The sequence below is a fragment of the Mastigoproctus giganteus genome, chromosome 5, assembly GCF_048544385.1.
Source record: "Mastigoproctus giganteus isolate SK-2022 chromosome 5, ASM4854438v1, whole genome shotgun sequence".
Classification (NCBI taxonomy): domain Eukaryota; kingdom Metazoa; phylum Arthropoda; class Arachnida; order Uropygi; family Thelyphonidae; genus Mastigoproctus; species Mastigoproctus giganteus.
In genome coordinates, this window is record NC_143579.1 from 15,037,169 (window position 1) to 15,051,792 (window position 14,624).

The 14,624-nt window shown below is 38.6% G+C and overlaps 1 protein-coding gene across 1 annotated transcript in view; it reads right to left on the reverse strand.

Annotated features, from left to right (window-relative positions):
* LOC150085193 (neprilysin-2-like) overlaps positions 1-14,039 on the reverse strand; it is a 209,852-nt gene extending 195,813 nt beyond the window's left edge. Inside the window, exon 1 of the mRNA XM_090373920.1 lies at positions 13,808-14,039. Within this exon, the coding sequence (XP_090230046.1) occupies positions 13,808-13,872 (65 nt within the window). The 5' untranslated portion in view covers positions 13,873-14,039. The remainder of the gene's footprint in view (positions 1-13,807) is intronic.
* Between the last annotated feature and the right edge of the window lie 585 nt (positions 14,040-14,624).

The following is a 14,624-nucleotide window of genomic DNA, read 5'->3' on the forward strand; positions in this document are numbered from 1 at the left end:
ATCAGCATCCCAAAACGATTCCATCACCTTGCTAGCAGAAGGAATCGACTTGGCTCCTTCCTTGAATGGGAAAAGAGCTGTCTTTCGACTATTTGGGCAGCTACTTTATCTCTGGCTGAAAGCAAGGGACCCACGTCTTATCCAAGATCACAAACCTTGCAAGGAAATTTGCTGGATCTGCTTCAAAACGATGCACACATTCACCTGACTTGACAACCGTTGTGCGTTTTTAATCTACCGTCAACAACTTTAGGACCCATCGTGCTGACACTTTTTCGTAGCGAGAATCTCTGTTATTATGTGGTGCACGTGTTTAGATGAGATGCACAACACGTTGGCAATACACCGAACTCCAAATTGTCAATTATCGATCACTCATCACCAGATCATGCACACTGTCAACAAATTCTGGAGTGATGGGCTTTACAAGTCTTCCACGGCGTGGGTCATCTTGCAGGCTCTACTTCTGAATTTCTCATATACAAAATTGGTTTTCGTTTAAAATCGCATTAATTCATTTTTCATCCCTAAAACCAGATGCAATTACCAACACGATAAAATATATATATATATATATATATATATATATATATATATACACACTGGTCTGGCACTTTATTAAGTACACCCATGCTGTACACAAAAATGGTTTGTCCCACAACGTTGAAGCCACATGACCACAGTTGTGGATATAAATGCAGCAGAACAATCTTTCTAGTATCAGTTAAGCGTACAAACCGTAGCAAGGATAGGGAAAAGGAGTGATCTAACGGATTTTGAACGTGGCATGGTAGTAGGTGCAAGACGTGCTGGACAAAGCATCTCTGAAACGGCAATTCTCCTGAACTTTTCACGCACCACAGTTTCAAGGGTGTGTCGAGAATAGTGCAACGAACAGAAAACATCCTCTCAACGGCACTCCTATGGAAGAAAATCGCTTATTGATGAGGGAGGTCTGAGGAGGATGGCTATAATTGTGCAAGCAAACAGACAGGCCACAATGTCGCACATCACGTCAGAATACAACCTTGGTACGCAGAACAAAATATCGCAACGGGCCACTAGTCGCACTTTGTAGCGAATGGGCTACAACAGCTGACGGTCACATCGCGTACCTTTGTTATCAATGAAGAACAGGTCTGACGAGTCGAAGTTCCTGGTGCATCATGTTAATGAAAGACTCAGAATTTGGCGAAAACAACATAAATCCATGGACCCGTCATGTCTGACGAGTACTGTCACACCATAACACTATCCCCAGGTGGTGGGGATAGTGTTATGGTGTGAGGAATGTTTTCTTGGCACACGTTGGGTCCACTGATACCCATAGATTCACGTCTGAATGCCACATCGTACCTAAACATCGTTGCTGACCAAGTGCATCCGTTCTTGTTGACGGATGCACTGAGTTTATCCTCAGTCAGATGGTTACTTCCAGCAGGATAATGCAGCGGTGCACAAAACCCGAATCACTATGGAATGGTTCCAGGAACATGACAATGACTTTTCTTTGCTCAGTCCACGGATCTTAATCCTATTGAATATCTTTGGGATGAGCTGGAAAGGGCTGTTCGCTGCAGGCCTACACCTCCGTCGAATCTCAAGGAACTGCGTGATACACTCATGTCTGCATGGTACTCCATTCCTGCGCAACGTTTTCAGCATCTTGTTCAATCTATCTAGACGAATTCAGGCTGTTTTGAAGGCTAAAGGAGGCTAAACACACTACTAGGCAGGTTTACCTAATAAAGTGGCAGCGCAGTATATATATATATATATAGTTAATGAGCCATAAATTAGTCAAAATCGATTAATTTTGATCCTTAAATTCAAGTTTATTGAAAATATATAAATTTTTATTAAATACCAATATCAATTCATATCTATGTTGTTATACTAAACACCATTAATTAACAAATCAAAAATTAGTAAATGCTAGTTTTTGTTCGTTATGGATGATTAGCAAATGCATATTTTTTTAATTTTTTTTTTATTTATTATTTTCTTTTATTTTACTAAAATGAAATGACTTTTGAACAAAAAACACATATTAATTTGATAAGTTAGTTATTACAACGAATATTCTGCATATTTACGCACATAAAGACCACATTTAGCATAATTTTAAGAATACACACACAAAGGAAAACATGAAAAATGTTTTTCATTTAAAAAAAAAACATGCCTATCTCGATTGGAGCCCCTACTTCACAAAATGATTTGCTATTAGTGTTACATGTCCGTTTGAGGCTTTATACATTTCGTACTTGTAGCAGTGGATAACGTGGGATGCAACCTGCGGAAGTAGTGCTTGAACAACTGTAGTTGAGTAGTCGACACCTGTCATGAATATCACATGACTTTCCTTGACACACCGCTCTCAAAGGACATTGCGTCAACAGAGAGTGTGATGATTGTAAAAGTAGAGCATATTCCTAATAACAAACGTACGAGGTGAATATTCATCACCCAAAATGGCTGAAGGTCAAGCTATTTGATATAATGATTATAAAAACAATATTAGTTATATACGATCAAATTTTAGGATTAAAATAACAAAAAAAATTGAGGCGTTCGCAAAAAATGCATTTAATGCTGCGTAAAGCACCAATTGTCTTCAAGTGCCTGTCTGTCCGCATTGAAACAACTCGCCTCCCAGTAGACGGATTTTCATGAATACTCTTTTAGAAAGATTTGTCACGCGGTTCCAAAGTTCAGAAAAATCAGGCGTATAGAAATCTGGCAATTATTATTTATTTTTTTCATGCATATCACAGAGGTTACCTATATATTGTATATTATAATGGAAGCGCCCAACATTGTCAATGGCAATGCGCTGATTGGAGGAATGAATTATCAATATGAAGGATGCGGAGAAAACAAAACATTTCAGTTTAAGTACTGGGCATGAGTAGTTGCTTTTTGAAGATGTAGTTCTTTTGCGGTAAACCGATTTCCTACCAAAAGATAAGACCACTTCATTAAACAATATAGCAACCTTGTCAATGTTTCGGATCCAACTTTGGGTATCTATTTAAGCAAGTAACAAGTTTTCTCCAAGTTTACTTGGATGGAAAAAAGAAAAAAGAAACCAAAGCCTCATTGTAGTAGGAACGCCTGTCAAAGATATAAAGCACTACGAAACTACTAAATATTTCAAATAATAATCTCTGTACAATTTAATTTTCAAATAAAGAGGTCAACTACTGAGTGCCGGGCACTCAGGATGAAGGCCCCTTAGTCACGAATGGTCGTTAGTGTAGTATCTCAAATAGAGAGCTTTATGGTAACTGAAAAAAGTTTCTAGTACCCCGGCTTGGCCTAAAACTGAGGAACTAACGAAAACGTTGTCTATTTGAGTCTTTCCAGTTGTTGTGAATGACAAGGGTGACAGAAGCGACTCCGACTTCTTCCTGGAGAAGCGATTAAAGCCTTGGGGGAGAAGAGACTGACAAGTGAGGACCGTGCAAAACTCCGCGCAGGCGTCTCCCAGCCACCCCCCCCCTCAACACTGGCTCTCTGAGTACCTCCTTGCTGGAACAACTCCAGCTTTGAAAATTGTTAAAAAATACTTCTCGTCGCAAAATTTATAAATGACCTTTATAGAATTATTAACTAACTATTTAGCAACCTTTTTGTCACCAAAAGGAGAGTTTTTTTTTTTTTTTTTTTTTTTATGAAAACCCCAAACACGAAAGGTATCGAAACCTATAGTACTTAGTACAGTGCATGGGTTGAATGATAAGTATGGGGGGGAGGGGGATGCCGGAAACTTTGCTCTGGAGACTAAACATGGGTTTCACCACTTCAAGCCTCCAATAAGCAAAGTGGTGGTATTTCACCGGTTGATGAAAGGCATCTACCACCTGTTGAGTTGAGTTACTTAGTACAAAGAAGCGCGCTATCAAAGTGCAATAAAAAATTGTTTTTTTTTTTTAAGTTTAACACAAAAAGTGAATGATAGATTTCAATCGGAATAGTTTTCTCTACATAAGCATCGAATAACGCATAGCTAATATAGTGTATAGTGTGTTCGAGTCTAACGGCACCAGGGGTTTCCCCCACCTTAAAGACCAGAGATTTAAAAGTGTATGGATTTTGTAAGTGTAGTGTTGTGTATCGTTGTTCTTCTGGCCATTTAGCCGCTAGACCCTGCTGGGGCCCAACGCTGTCCACACTATGCCTCGTGGAGGCAGACCAGGTAATTTTAAATTTTCACTCTGGCAGGTCCTGCCACCTAATTTCCTGAGATTTCAATGGCTAGGACCTTAAAAATATATAATAAATAAATAAGTAAATAAAAAATGGGGGCAAAAAACGCTGGAAAAGTAAGGCTGAAAGAGGTTTATATTAATGAGGTTTAATTTTAGACGTTGTTGAATTTTGACGTTGTGTGGGGTGTACGCTGATAGTTTAAGCCAGTGGTTTTCAACCTTTTTTAATAACGGCACCCCTAAGTAATTTATTTTATTTTGCGGCATCCCTACTCAATTTTCTCAATATATATAATATTAAAAATATATATGTTATTTATTACAATAATATAATTATAAAAATTACATTTCATAATACAAATTATGAAATTATATTATACAGTATATAATTTTATTCTTTGTATAGAGGTACTAAGTAAACATCAATTATAGATCACCACAAAATTAAAAAGATACTGTACACCTTTTTATAATGAAATAAACATATAAATTGAAAAATAATAATAAGTTTAAGTAACTTAAATCCAAATTACGTGGCACCCCTGGAATGTTGTTGCAGCGCCCTATGATGCCGCAGCATCCCAGTTGAAAACCACTGGTTTAGGCAGAGTGGGAAGGGGAGACTGAAGACTGAGGGGAAAAGACAGAGGTATGGGGACGATAGAGAAGGCAACCCCAAAAAAAGTCAATGGGGCAGGCCTCACCAAGGGAAGAAGGGGGAGGCAGGGGTGAAGGAGACAGAAACCCGTATCCTCTCCCCGGCCTAAGGAAGGGGATTTAAAGGGAACTAGGTTAGGCACCTAGTTCGAATCGCCAGATAGCACTTGATGGGGTTTGAGTGTGTCAGTTTCCTTATCTTCTGCTGTGCATTATTATCTGCTGTTATCTGCTGTTTAACATGCTGTTTCGGTCTTTTGGAAGATAGTGGATTTTGGTGAAGAGAGTACATCTTAAGTCCTCATAGAACTCACAGTCATACATTAAGTGGCTCAAGCTTTCCGGGGAACCACAGTGGCATAGGGGGTCATTAACGGAACTTCTCTCTCAGTCAAGGCTCCAGTCAGTGATTCAAAGCTGCATTGTGAGTTGCGGGTGGTAATGTACTGTACAGTTTTCAAGTTTGTGTTCGTGGAAGCCCCCTACATCGGGTGAACAATTCTTGGGCAAAGTGCGTGAAGGCAATGAAGTCTTTGGCGTTATCTGCTGTTTAACGTGCTGTTTCGGTCTTTTGGAAGATAGTGGATTTTGGTGAAGAGAGTACATCTTAAGTCCTCATAGAACTCACAGTCATACATTAAGTGGCTCAAGCTTTCCGGGGAACCACAGTGGCATAGGGGGTCATCAATAATGCCTAGTGCTTGAAGCCCGTGGCCGGTTAAGAAGAACGTGGCGTGGAGGCCGGGGAAGAACCATTTCGGCATTCCCGGATAAACCCTGGTAGTGTCGGGAATAAACTTTCTCGTAATCTCTCCTTTAGAGGAGTTGATCCACCTGGATTGTCAGGTTTGTTGTAGGCGTTTTTTCTCTTCTTTAGCTGTGTTAGCTGGGTCTGTTGTATAATCCATGTTTGATACTGCTTTGTCCTTAGAGAGGTGATATAGCAACCCGCATCTGACGACCTCAAGGTCAAGGGGTAGCAAGCATAGCTAATATGATTTTTAAATTTTTAGCTCCATTAGCGACGGAAATAGAGGGAGGATACACGAAAATTACTCAATTTTTCGGCGCCAAAAACTGGCGCCGCCATTTTTAATTTTAAAAATATTTTAAAATTATATTTTAAACCTACTCGTTGAGCTCTATCCAACGGTTTATAATAAGCTATAGGTTATCGACAACATTTTGTCCCCCCCACACATTTTATCCTCCCATTTCTCAGACAAATTTTTGTCAACAACGATTAATACGGCGTTATGTTGGCCTACATGATGTACAAACCCATGCAAAATTTAAAGTCAATAGGTTGAGTAGTTCCAGAGATACGATGCTGTGACAGATGGACAGACAGAGAGACAACCGAGTGACATTATAAGGGTCCTTCGTTAGACAACGGACCCTAAAAAGAAAAAAAAAAAAACATTATAACTAATCAAAATTTTTTTAAAACCGTCTTTTCTATGGTGCACGTATGGAAAATATAAGTGAGTTGTCAAAAATATTCTGAAGGAACTATACCACAATGGGACAAGCAACCTTTTGGGAGTGGTTTGTTCGGATTCATTCTGTTATGGGAAGCTCGGGTTGATTGGAAAGAGCACTGCGAATACTTTTTTAACACTAATTTAAAAAATTACTGAGAATGATAAAAAATTCACCACTCTCAGTAATTTGAGAGTGGTGAATTTTTAAAATCACCACTCTCACCACCAGGCCTATACACGAGAAAACTACCTTCTATTATTTTGTAAAAACAGCGCATACAATGGGTGAATTGTAATTTTTTCTTTTTTTCTAATTTCTTCTTATTATTTTTTTATTTTATTTTTATTTTTATTTTTTTCTAAATGAACTTTGCGATGACTTTCGTTGCAATGCCTTGTTGGGATGATTACAATCAGTCGTTTTTTACATTAGGAAACTTAGTGACGCATGCAAAGCGTGACTATATTTTAGTCACGACACTCTTAATCCTAAACAGCAGCGTTGAGTTTTGAGATGGCTGTGATGCTTCTGTTTAATGTATTCTGATCGAAGCCATCCATTTAACCCCTCGACACACTCGTATACCTTGAATACATCTTTCTCATGCCAAACTTTTGATACACATCTTTAACAACCCAAAATTAACACCTGCCAGCGGCTTTCAAGACCACTATCATAAAACGCGTTCCCTTTCTTTCTTTCTTTTCTTTTTTTTTTAATATTCTTCCTCAGCGAGAAATCCACAGACAACTAGAGAGGTCAATGTTCCAGTCCATACACAATTAAATTCATGTCCACTTATAACCGCAAAGGAGTAAGCTTGGTAATTATATCAAGGAAATGCCACGAATATCATGGCGTCCCCTTCTTTTATTGAAACTCGACGCTCGACAGAGATGCTATCTTCTTAATTTTTTAATTTTTCGTCTGCATAACTTGCGCAACGCGAACTGCATGATCGTCTGGTTGCACAGCAGGATATTAATGAAAGTATTTAACGTGTCGTCTGCGTTGCTTTCAGATGCTGTACTATAGCTGGCCTACTGAGAAACTTGACCGAGGGAGGAAACATGATTTCTCTCGTACGAAACTGGTTTTGAGACGAGAACAGGTAAAAGTTGCCCTTACGACCCACAGCAAGAAAGAAAGGAAAAAAAGTGCCCTATTTATCAAGGAATCAAAGCACGACAATCATAAGAGAGCAGCTTAAGATCAACTACGTTCAGTGCCATGCTAAACCTCGCACTACAAAAGTAACACCATTTCACAATTTAATAAATAAATAAACCTCTTTTCCTTGTAATACCCTCAGATGTTTGCCAGAAGCCTAGTTCCTATTCCTCATCGGCGCTGGTGCAATACCAGAGGAAAAGCGTCATTCATAACAACCTTTTGATGGGCTGCGTAAAAGGATAACGATTAAAATTGCACTATCTCCAGAGAACCAGATATTCTTCACACATAATGTAAACGTCTTCTTCATTTTCTGAACCGACAAGGTCAGTGACCTTGGAGTTACCTTTAAGTCTAATGGGGCATTCGATGAATGCATCTACAACATCACATACACTCATACAGAATGGCAAGCAATGGAGGATCCAAATTCACACCTGACAAGTTCCGCTCTACTCACCACTGGTAACATCTAGACCAGGGGTGGGCAACAGCCGGCCCGCGACGATGTTGAATCCGGCCCCCTCGGTAAATGCATAAATACAGAAAATCCATACCTGACTACACTCGCCGTAAACGTTCGGCTTAATTCGGTTCAATCGGGAATCGCGGCCAGTACAACAGTAACCAAGTGATTCTACGCAGCGTCAAAGAGTTATTTCCTAATTATTATTGTAGCATCGATCGAACGAAGTTCCTTTGGGTTTGACTTCTTATTGAAAAAAATAATATTGGTGCGAGATATTTTATGTTTTATGCCTTTTCTAATTATTACAATTTTTAATTTAATATAATTTATAGCCCATAAAATGAGCCAATTAAAAAAAAAAGAAAAATTGATGCCGAATGCCGCATTTTCAATGATAATTGGACATTCAGATATATTTTTTAAAAATACATTAATAATTTGGTAATTCAAGTAATATAACATTTTTTAGGTTCTGATTTTTTTTATTAAATCGTTCAATCTATTCCGGCCCGCATCATGATGCGAAAAGTTCATTCGGCCCGCATCATGATACGAAAATTTCATTCGGCCCGCTGAGAAAAAAGTTGCCCACCCCTGATCTAGACTATACATCAGCTGTCTGGAGTTCTCACCTCATCTCATTACCAATATTTCTGATAATTGTTTAATGTCCTGCACGACTTGCCAAACTTTCGTTTGCGATTTTGGATAATCGACAAATTTAAAAATCTGAGAGATACGGGTTGGGGAGGACGCACACATCCGCGCACAGAGGAAAGGGTGAGATTAATCAGTAATAGAGTTTATCATACTGTAAACAAAACAGACCCATGGACTTATTTATTCAGTTTGAACCGTGTGCAGCGTTTGCGCTAGAATTGTTAACGAGGGAGCGGTATCGTCTGAAGCGATGGGAAGACCGTGGTTCAAACTCGTATGACTGCTAAATACGGTGATGTTCTCGATGCTCTTGTATTCTATCTTGTTTTCCTATAACCCTATGCAGCTGTCCCGGAGTATAAACAGAAAATTTATTTTATTAACGCATAAATTAATAAATAGATGAATAAACTGTACCTCGTATATGACTACTGGAAGACGAATTGATATGCATTACGTGATTTAATAATCCGTTCACTGCAATTTCGGTTTTCTAAATCGACAGATTTAATGCATTATCGAAATTTTATTTATTTTTTAAAAAAATCATTATTAAATTATTAAACATTATTATTAAAAATTAATAAACATCTTGAAAAAGATGTTTAATGATTTTGAACTGCAAGTACACAAGATTTTCTGTTTAAAAGTATATTCGAATCAGAGAAACAAAACAGAAACTGGAAACCAAAAGCATTAAAACTGCTGTTATTACTCTTTTTCTCAGTTAACAGTAGGCACGTTAGCATATGGCTAAAAATTCCTAAAGAACTCTCATATAGCTGCAGCTTACATCTACCAAAGGAAACTTTAGAATTGTATCGGACACCAACGTATCAATACTTTCACACGTCACTGCAAGCATATACAATGCACATCCAGTTTCCCGAAAGTACCCCCGATTTGTCTTTTACGCCTCATCGACTACAGCAATTTAATGGCTTAGGCATAACACCTTGGAAAGAAAGGAAAGGTGTATACTACATTAAAACCCGAAATATAGCTTATGGTACTGAAAAATTGTTCCATGAAATTAATATAAAGCATTTGAACGTCTGGTTTCATTAACTTAAATTGTAGTAGAAAATGAATCAGAATAAATCTGTATTTTCAGATAGTTTCCTGAGGAGAACGCAACTTCCTGGAATATATTTTAATGTTATTACTTTTGATCTAATATATTACTTTTAAGGAGTATTCTAAATTTAGTATATATTGTGTAATGCATTAACGTTTAATATTATAAGTTACTAAATTTTCTAGTACTGTAATATTAATTATTAATAAACATTACTACATTAATAAATGGTGCCAAAGAATCTCTATAAGATCCTAGCAACAATAGGCCTCCCAGAGAACACTTACATAAAACTCAAGAAAGCCGCAATCCTGAACACCTACTTAGGACAGTAAGTGTGTTTCTCGACCAACAGTAACAATAATAATAGTAATCGGACACAACGAACCATCTATGCACCCAATACCCGTCATTGGGCAGAAAAAAATCACATAAAGGAGAAAGAGTTTTTAAATAACAATAATAAAGGGACGCGATTAGTCCAGTAGCCGAACCATCAATGCGAAGAACAAGAGTTCAAATCCCGCAGCGATGGAAAAAAAAAAAAAAAAAATCGCGAAAGTCGATTCATCGGACCTACCCACCACTGGCTGCAAAGGTCAAAATTAAACGGGTTGACCTCCATAGCGAGATGATAATAAGAAGTAGAAATTGAACGTACTACATCCAATGTGGCACAGGATAAAGTCACTCGCGTTCAGGCCTTGTGAAAGAATACCCTAGCAGAATTTGAGGGCATGGCTCCCACATAAACCCACACCATACCGAGGCAGAGACCCAACAAATCCTGTGGCAAGTCACAGACCTCAATCGGCAAATAATACCGGGTTACCTCGACCAAATGGAGAACCACCATCAAGGTCAAGAACATCCGCACTAGACCGATCTCCATCAGAAGGAAGAAGTACGACAGTTCTTCACGTAACTGGCGAACCCCGGGAATAGACATCCACAACTACCAGTACAAGAATTTCAGCTGCGCGCACACACACAAACATAGCTGAGCAGTTCATCCAGATGACAAAGCACCCTGATGCAATCTCAGCATTTCTAATTCAAGGAATCGCCTAGATGAAGGCTAAGGACAAAGACACCACAAACCTGGCGAAGTACATACCGATCACCTCTCTCTCTCTCTCTCTCTCTCTCTCAAAAATGTTCAAGGTCCTAACCAGCTTCATAACTAAGTAGATATCAGACCATTTTTGAAAGCTACAACGTCATGGCCGAGCAGCAAAAGGGATGCAAGGAGCAATTGACTAATGGAGTGGCATTTATGGAGCAAGCCTACAAGAAGCACCGCAACCTCTACACGGGCTTTCGACTCCGTGCCCCGTTGCTGGCTGACAGAGACACTGAAGATCTACAAAATCGAACACTGACACACTTCCTAGAAGCAACCATGACGAAATGGAGGAATGGGCGAAATCAAAGTTGAATGACGGAAACATGGTCAAGGCCATAAACGCCCACGCAGTCCCCGTACTGACCTACTCCTTCGGGATTATAGATTGGACAAATCCCGAGCTGAAGCAGATTGAGACCGACAAGGATAAGGATGGCCAAGAATCGCTAACATTGCCCAAATTTGGCCATCAAAAAACTAACCATAGCCAGGGAAGAAGGAGGGAGGGGGTTTGACTGACCTCACTGAACAAGAAAAGAAGAAAGCCATTAAGAACCTGCGGGATTACTTCCAGGAAAACACAGCGCCAATTTACTTAGCCATAAGGAAGACAGACAAACGGCCACACATACCATTCATAACATGGGGACTCCAGACACACAAATAGAAAAAACTAAGGCAGAAAGATGGGCGAAGGAGGCACACCATGGCAGACATTACAATGATTACAGAGATAAGATGGTTTCCAACGCGGATGGTTGACGAGTGGGACGCTCTTCGCGAGCTTGGAACGCGGTGGGACACTCGTCGCGAAACTACAGGAAATACATCGCAAAGTATCCCCCGGAGTGGGAGATGACACATATCAACGATGCCACCCGAAACAATCCAGCACATCACCCCGGGATGCAAGGTTATCACGCAGACAGGGTAGGCATGACCAGGTCACCAGGATAACGCTAGCGTAAACATACCAGTTGATCAAAGAAAATGTACCGTATTACAAGTATGAACCCCAGCCTGTACTAGATCCCCATACTGGCAAACTGTACTGGGACAACGTCATAATAACGGACAAGACGATCCGGCACAACAGACCCGATACAACCCTCATCGATATAACGATGTCCAACACCAGCATCTTCCAGAAAACCTACGAGGAAAAGATCAGGAAGATCATCTTAGTTTTTACGCAAAACTAAGACAGGAAATCAAATAAATGTGACACATTGAACAAGTAATCACCATCTCAAACACCGTGTCAACCACCAGCATGGTGCCAAAGAGCCTCCATAGGAACCTAGCAGCAACAGACCTCGCAGATAATACTTACATGGAACTCCAGAAAGCCGCGATCCTGAACTTCTGTAAGTGTCCAATAATAATCATAGTAAGCGGACACAACCAACTACTCCATGCACTTGGCAGCAATACCTGTCACGGGGCGGAAAAAATCCCATAAAGGAGAAAATAATAATTATAATAATAATATTTGTTTATATTTACAATAATAATAACACCTTATAAATTAAAAAATATATTAATCTCATAATATTAATATCGCTGAGGAATACGCTACGCTGGATATTCGATAACCGACCCCTTTGTTTACTTTTGTTACGTTTACTTGTATGCTAAAGTACCCTTATACTGATGTGATTTAAAGTGAAGGGATTCTTTTTTTTTTTTTAACTCATATACTTTATAAATATATAATACGGTCTTCAGCTAGTCACAATTATTCAATAAATAACTGTTAATAAATGTACTTATTTATTTATTATATACTCTAGTTATTTATTTATTAACATATAATGCTATTCGCGTATAATAAATATTTATATATTTATTTATTATTTATTTATATGCTGCTGCAATAAACATTTAATATTATAATACGTATCACGTGTCATTTTATTATTTTGCACACCTGTGTACACGTATATGTATAAGCATATAATTGTTAAAAATACCGGTGTACAGGGAAAAAGGTGCATGGCTGGTGAAGCATAAGCCTCAGGCTTCCTTGCACCATATGGCTAATAATAATAATAATAATAATAATAATAATAATAATTCAACTCTAATGTAAAAGTCACGATACTGCTTCGCAGGCAATTTTGCTTGATATTTTCAAAACAAGCAATCGTAGAATGACAAAACAAGAATCCCACAATGCAATTCAACGTTCATCTAGAACACAAAAAAAAAGAAAGACTTGTGTGTAACAAAAGTGAAAAAAAAAGAGAGAGAGAATAAGAAAAAGAAAGTGTTGGCTACTATCAAGGCAGCAATTCGATGTTTACGCCTGTAAACAATTCACTTTATTTACAAGCGTAGTTGACAATCATTCCAGTTGTTTACTAATCTAAAAGCAGGCTTGGTCAACAAGTTGTACTGAAAGTGTTCAAACAGTAACATTAAGGGTGAATATACTAAAATAAGGATTCACAATTTCTTTCCTTTGCCAACTTGATTAAAACCAGTTTATTTATATGCGCTTAGCTACATATACACTTGGCCATATATCATGCAGACGTAAACGTCCCAACTGGATACGCAGCGCCTAGTAAATGAAGTTATATTAAAATCTTCGCATAAATTTATTCTTATTTATCAGCAAAAGAAGTTGAGCAATGGTGCGCGCAGTACTCACCTTTTCACGGTACAAGAAGTACATAATCGTTTCATAAACAAACTCAAAAAAAAAAAAAATAATAAATAATAATAAATACAAACTTAAATACTGCACAGTTTTTAGCAAACGACCGAAGGAATAAAACATGAGCCGCCAGAGGGCAATTTGTAGAGAAGTGGCAAAAAAGACGAAAAATAAAAGAAAACAATAATTATTCACTAATTAAAATAAATAAATAAATAAATAAATTCCAATGAAAAATTAAGTAAATAAAATTAGAGAATGTGAAACAAATTTGTTCTCCTACCTGAACTTTTCCATTTCCGATGTGTTTGTTAATGTTAGTTCGCTGTGATATACGCTTGCCGACATGTCTCACCTGAGTGGCAGGGGGTGCTAAATGAATGGGTTGGTGGACTGCACTCTCGCGGAGTACCCCCAGGAGTTTATGTCCTCTCCTGTTGTGGCACGCTCCTCCCCGAGACAAAAGAACGCAGCGTTATTGGCCACTTGGAAAACCACGGGTTTAGCAGGGAGATCGAGGTCAGGTGAATTGTTCGTGTGCTGTTCACAACACTTTATCCTACAGAATAGCTACTCACTTTCCGCTTAAAAATAAACTACTCGCTCTCTCCGTCGACAGAAGCCTGTGTCGAACCAAACACTACTCTGCTAAACTGACAAACCAGTCAAGCAGCTTGTAGCCGATCGTAGGTTAATATTGTTGTATTGCTGTGAGGTGTTCACCCAACTGGGTATTATTAGTACGCTATGAAGTCTCCCACGAGTTATCTCTGCAAGGCACCATTAATCATTACTAAGTTTCTTCACTTAAAACCTGTTGTACGATGAAGACGAACCAGTCATTTCTCGGAACCCAAAATTAATGTTTTTGATTTTGCTGTTCTTTCAAGCAACTGATGGCAAAAATAAGTTAAACATATTATATCAGGGGATTTGCTATTTTGTTTTGTATATAGAGATAAAAGAGAGGATCCATCAGACTCAGGATTGCGGAGCGAGTGCCTAGTGAGGGCAGGGGGGGGGGGGGATTTCGTCAGTTTTCGGCAGGAACTTCCAGTTTTCTGTCACAGAGAAAATAATTTTCACATCGATATAAAATG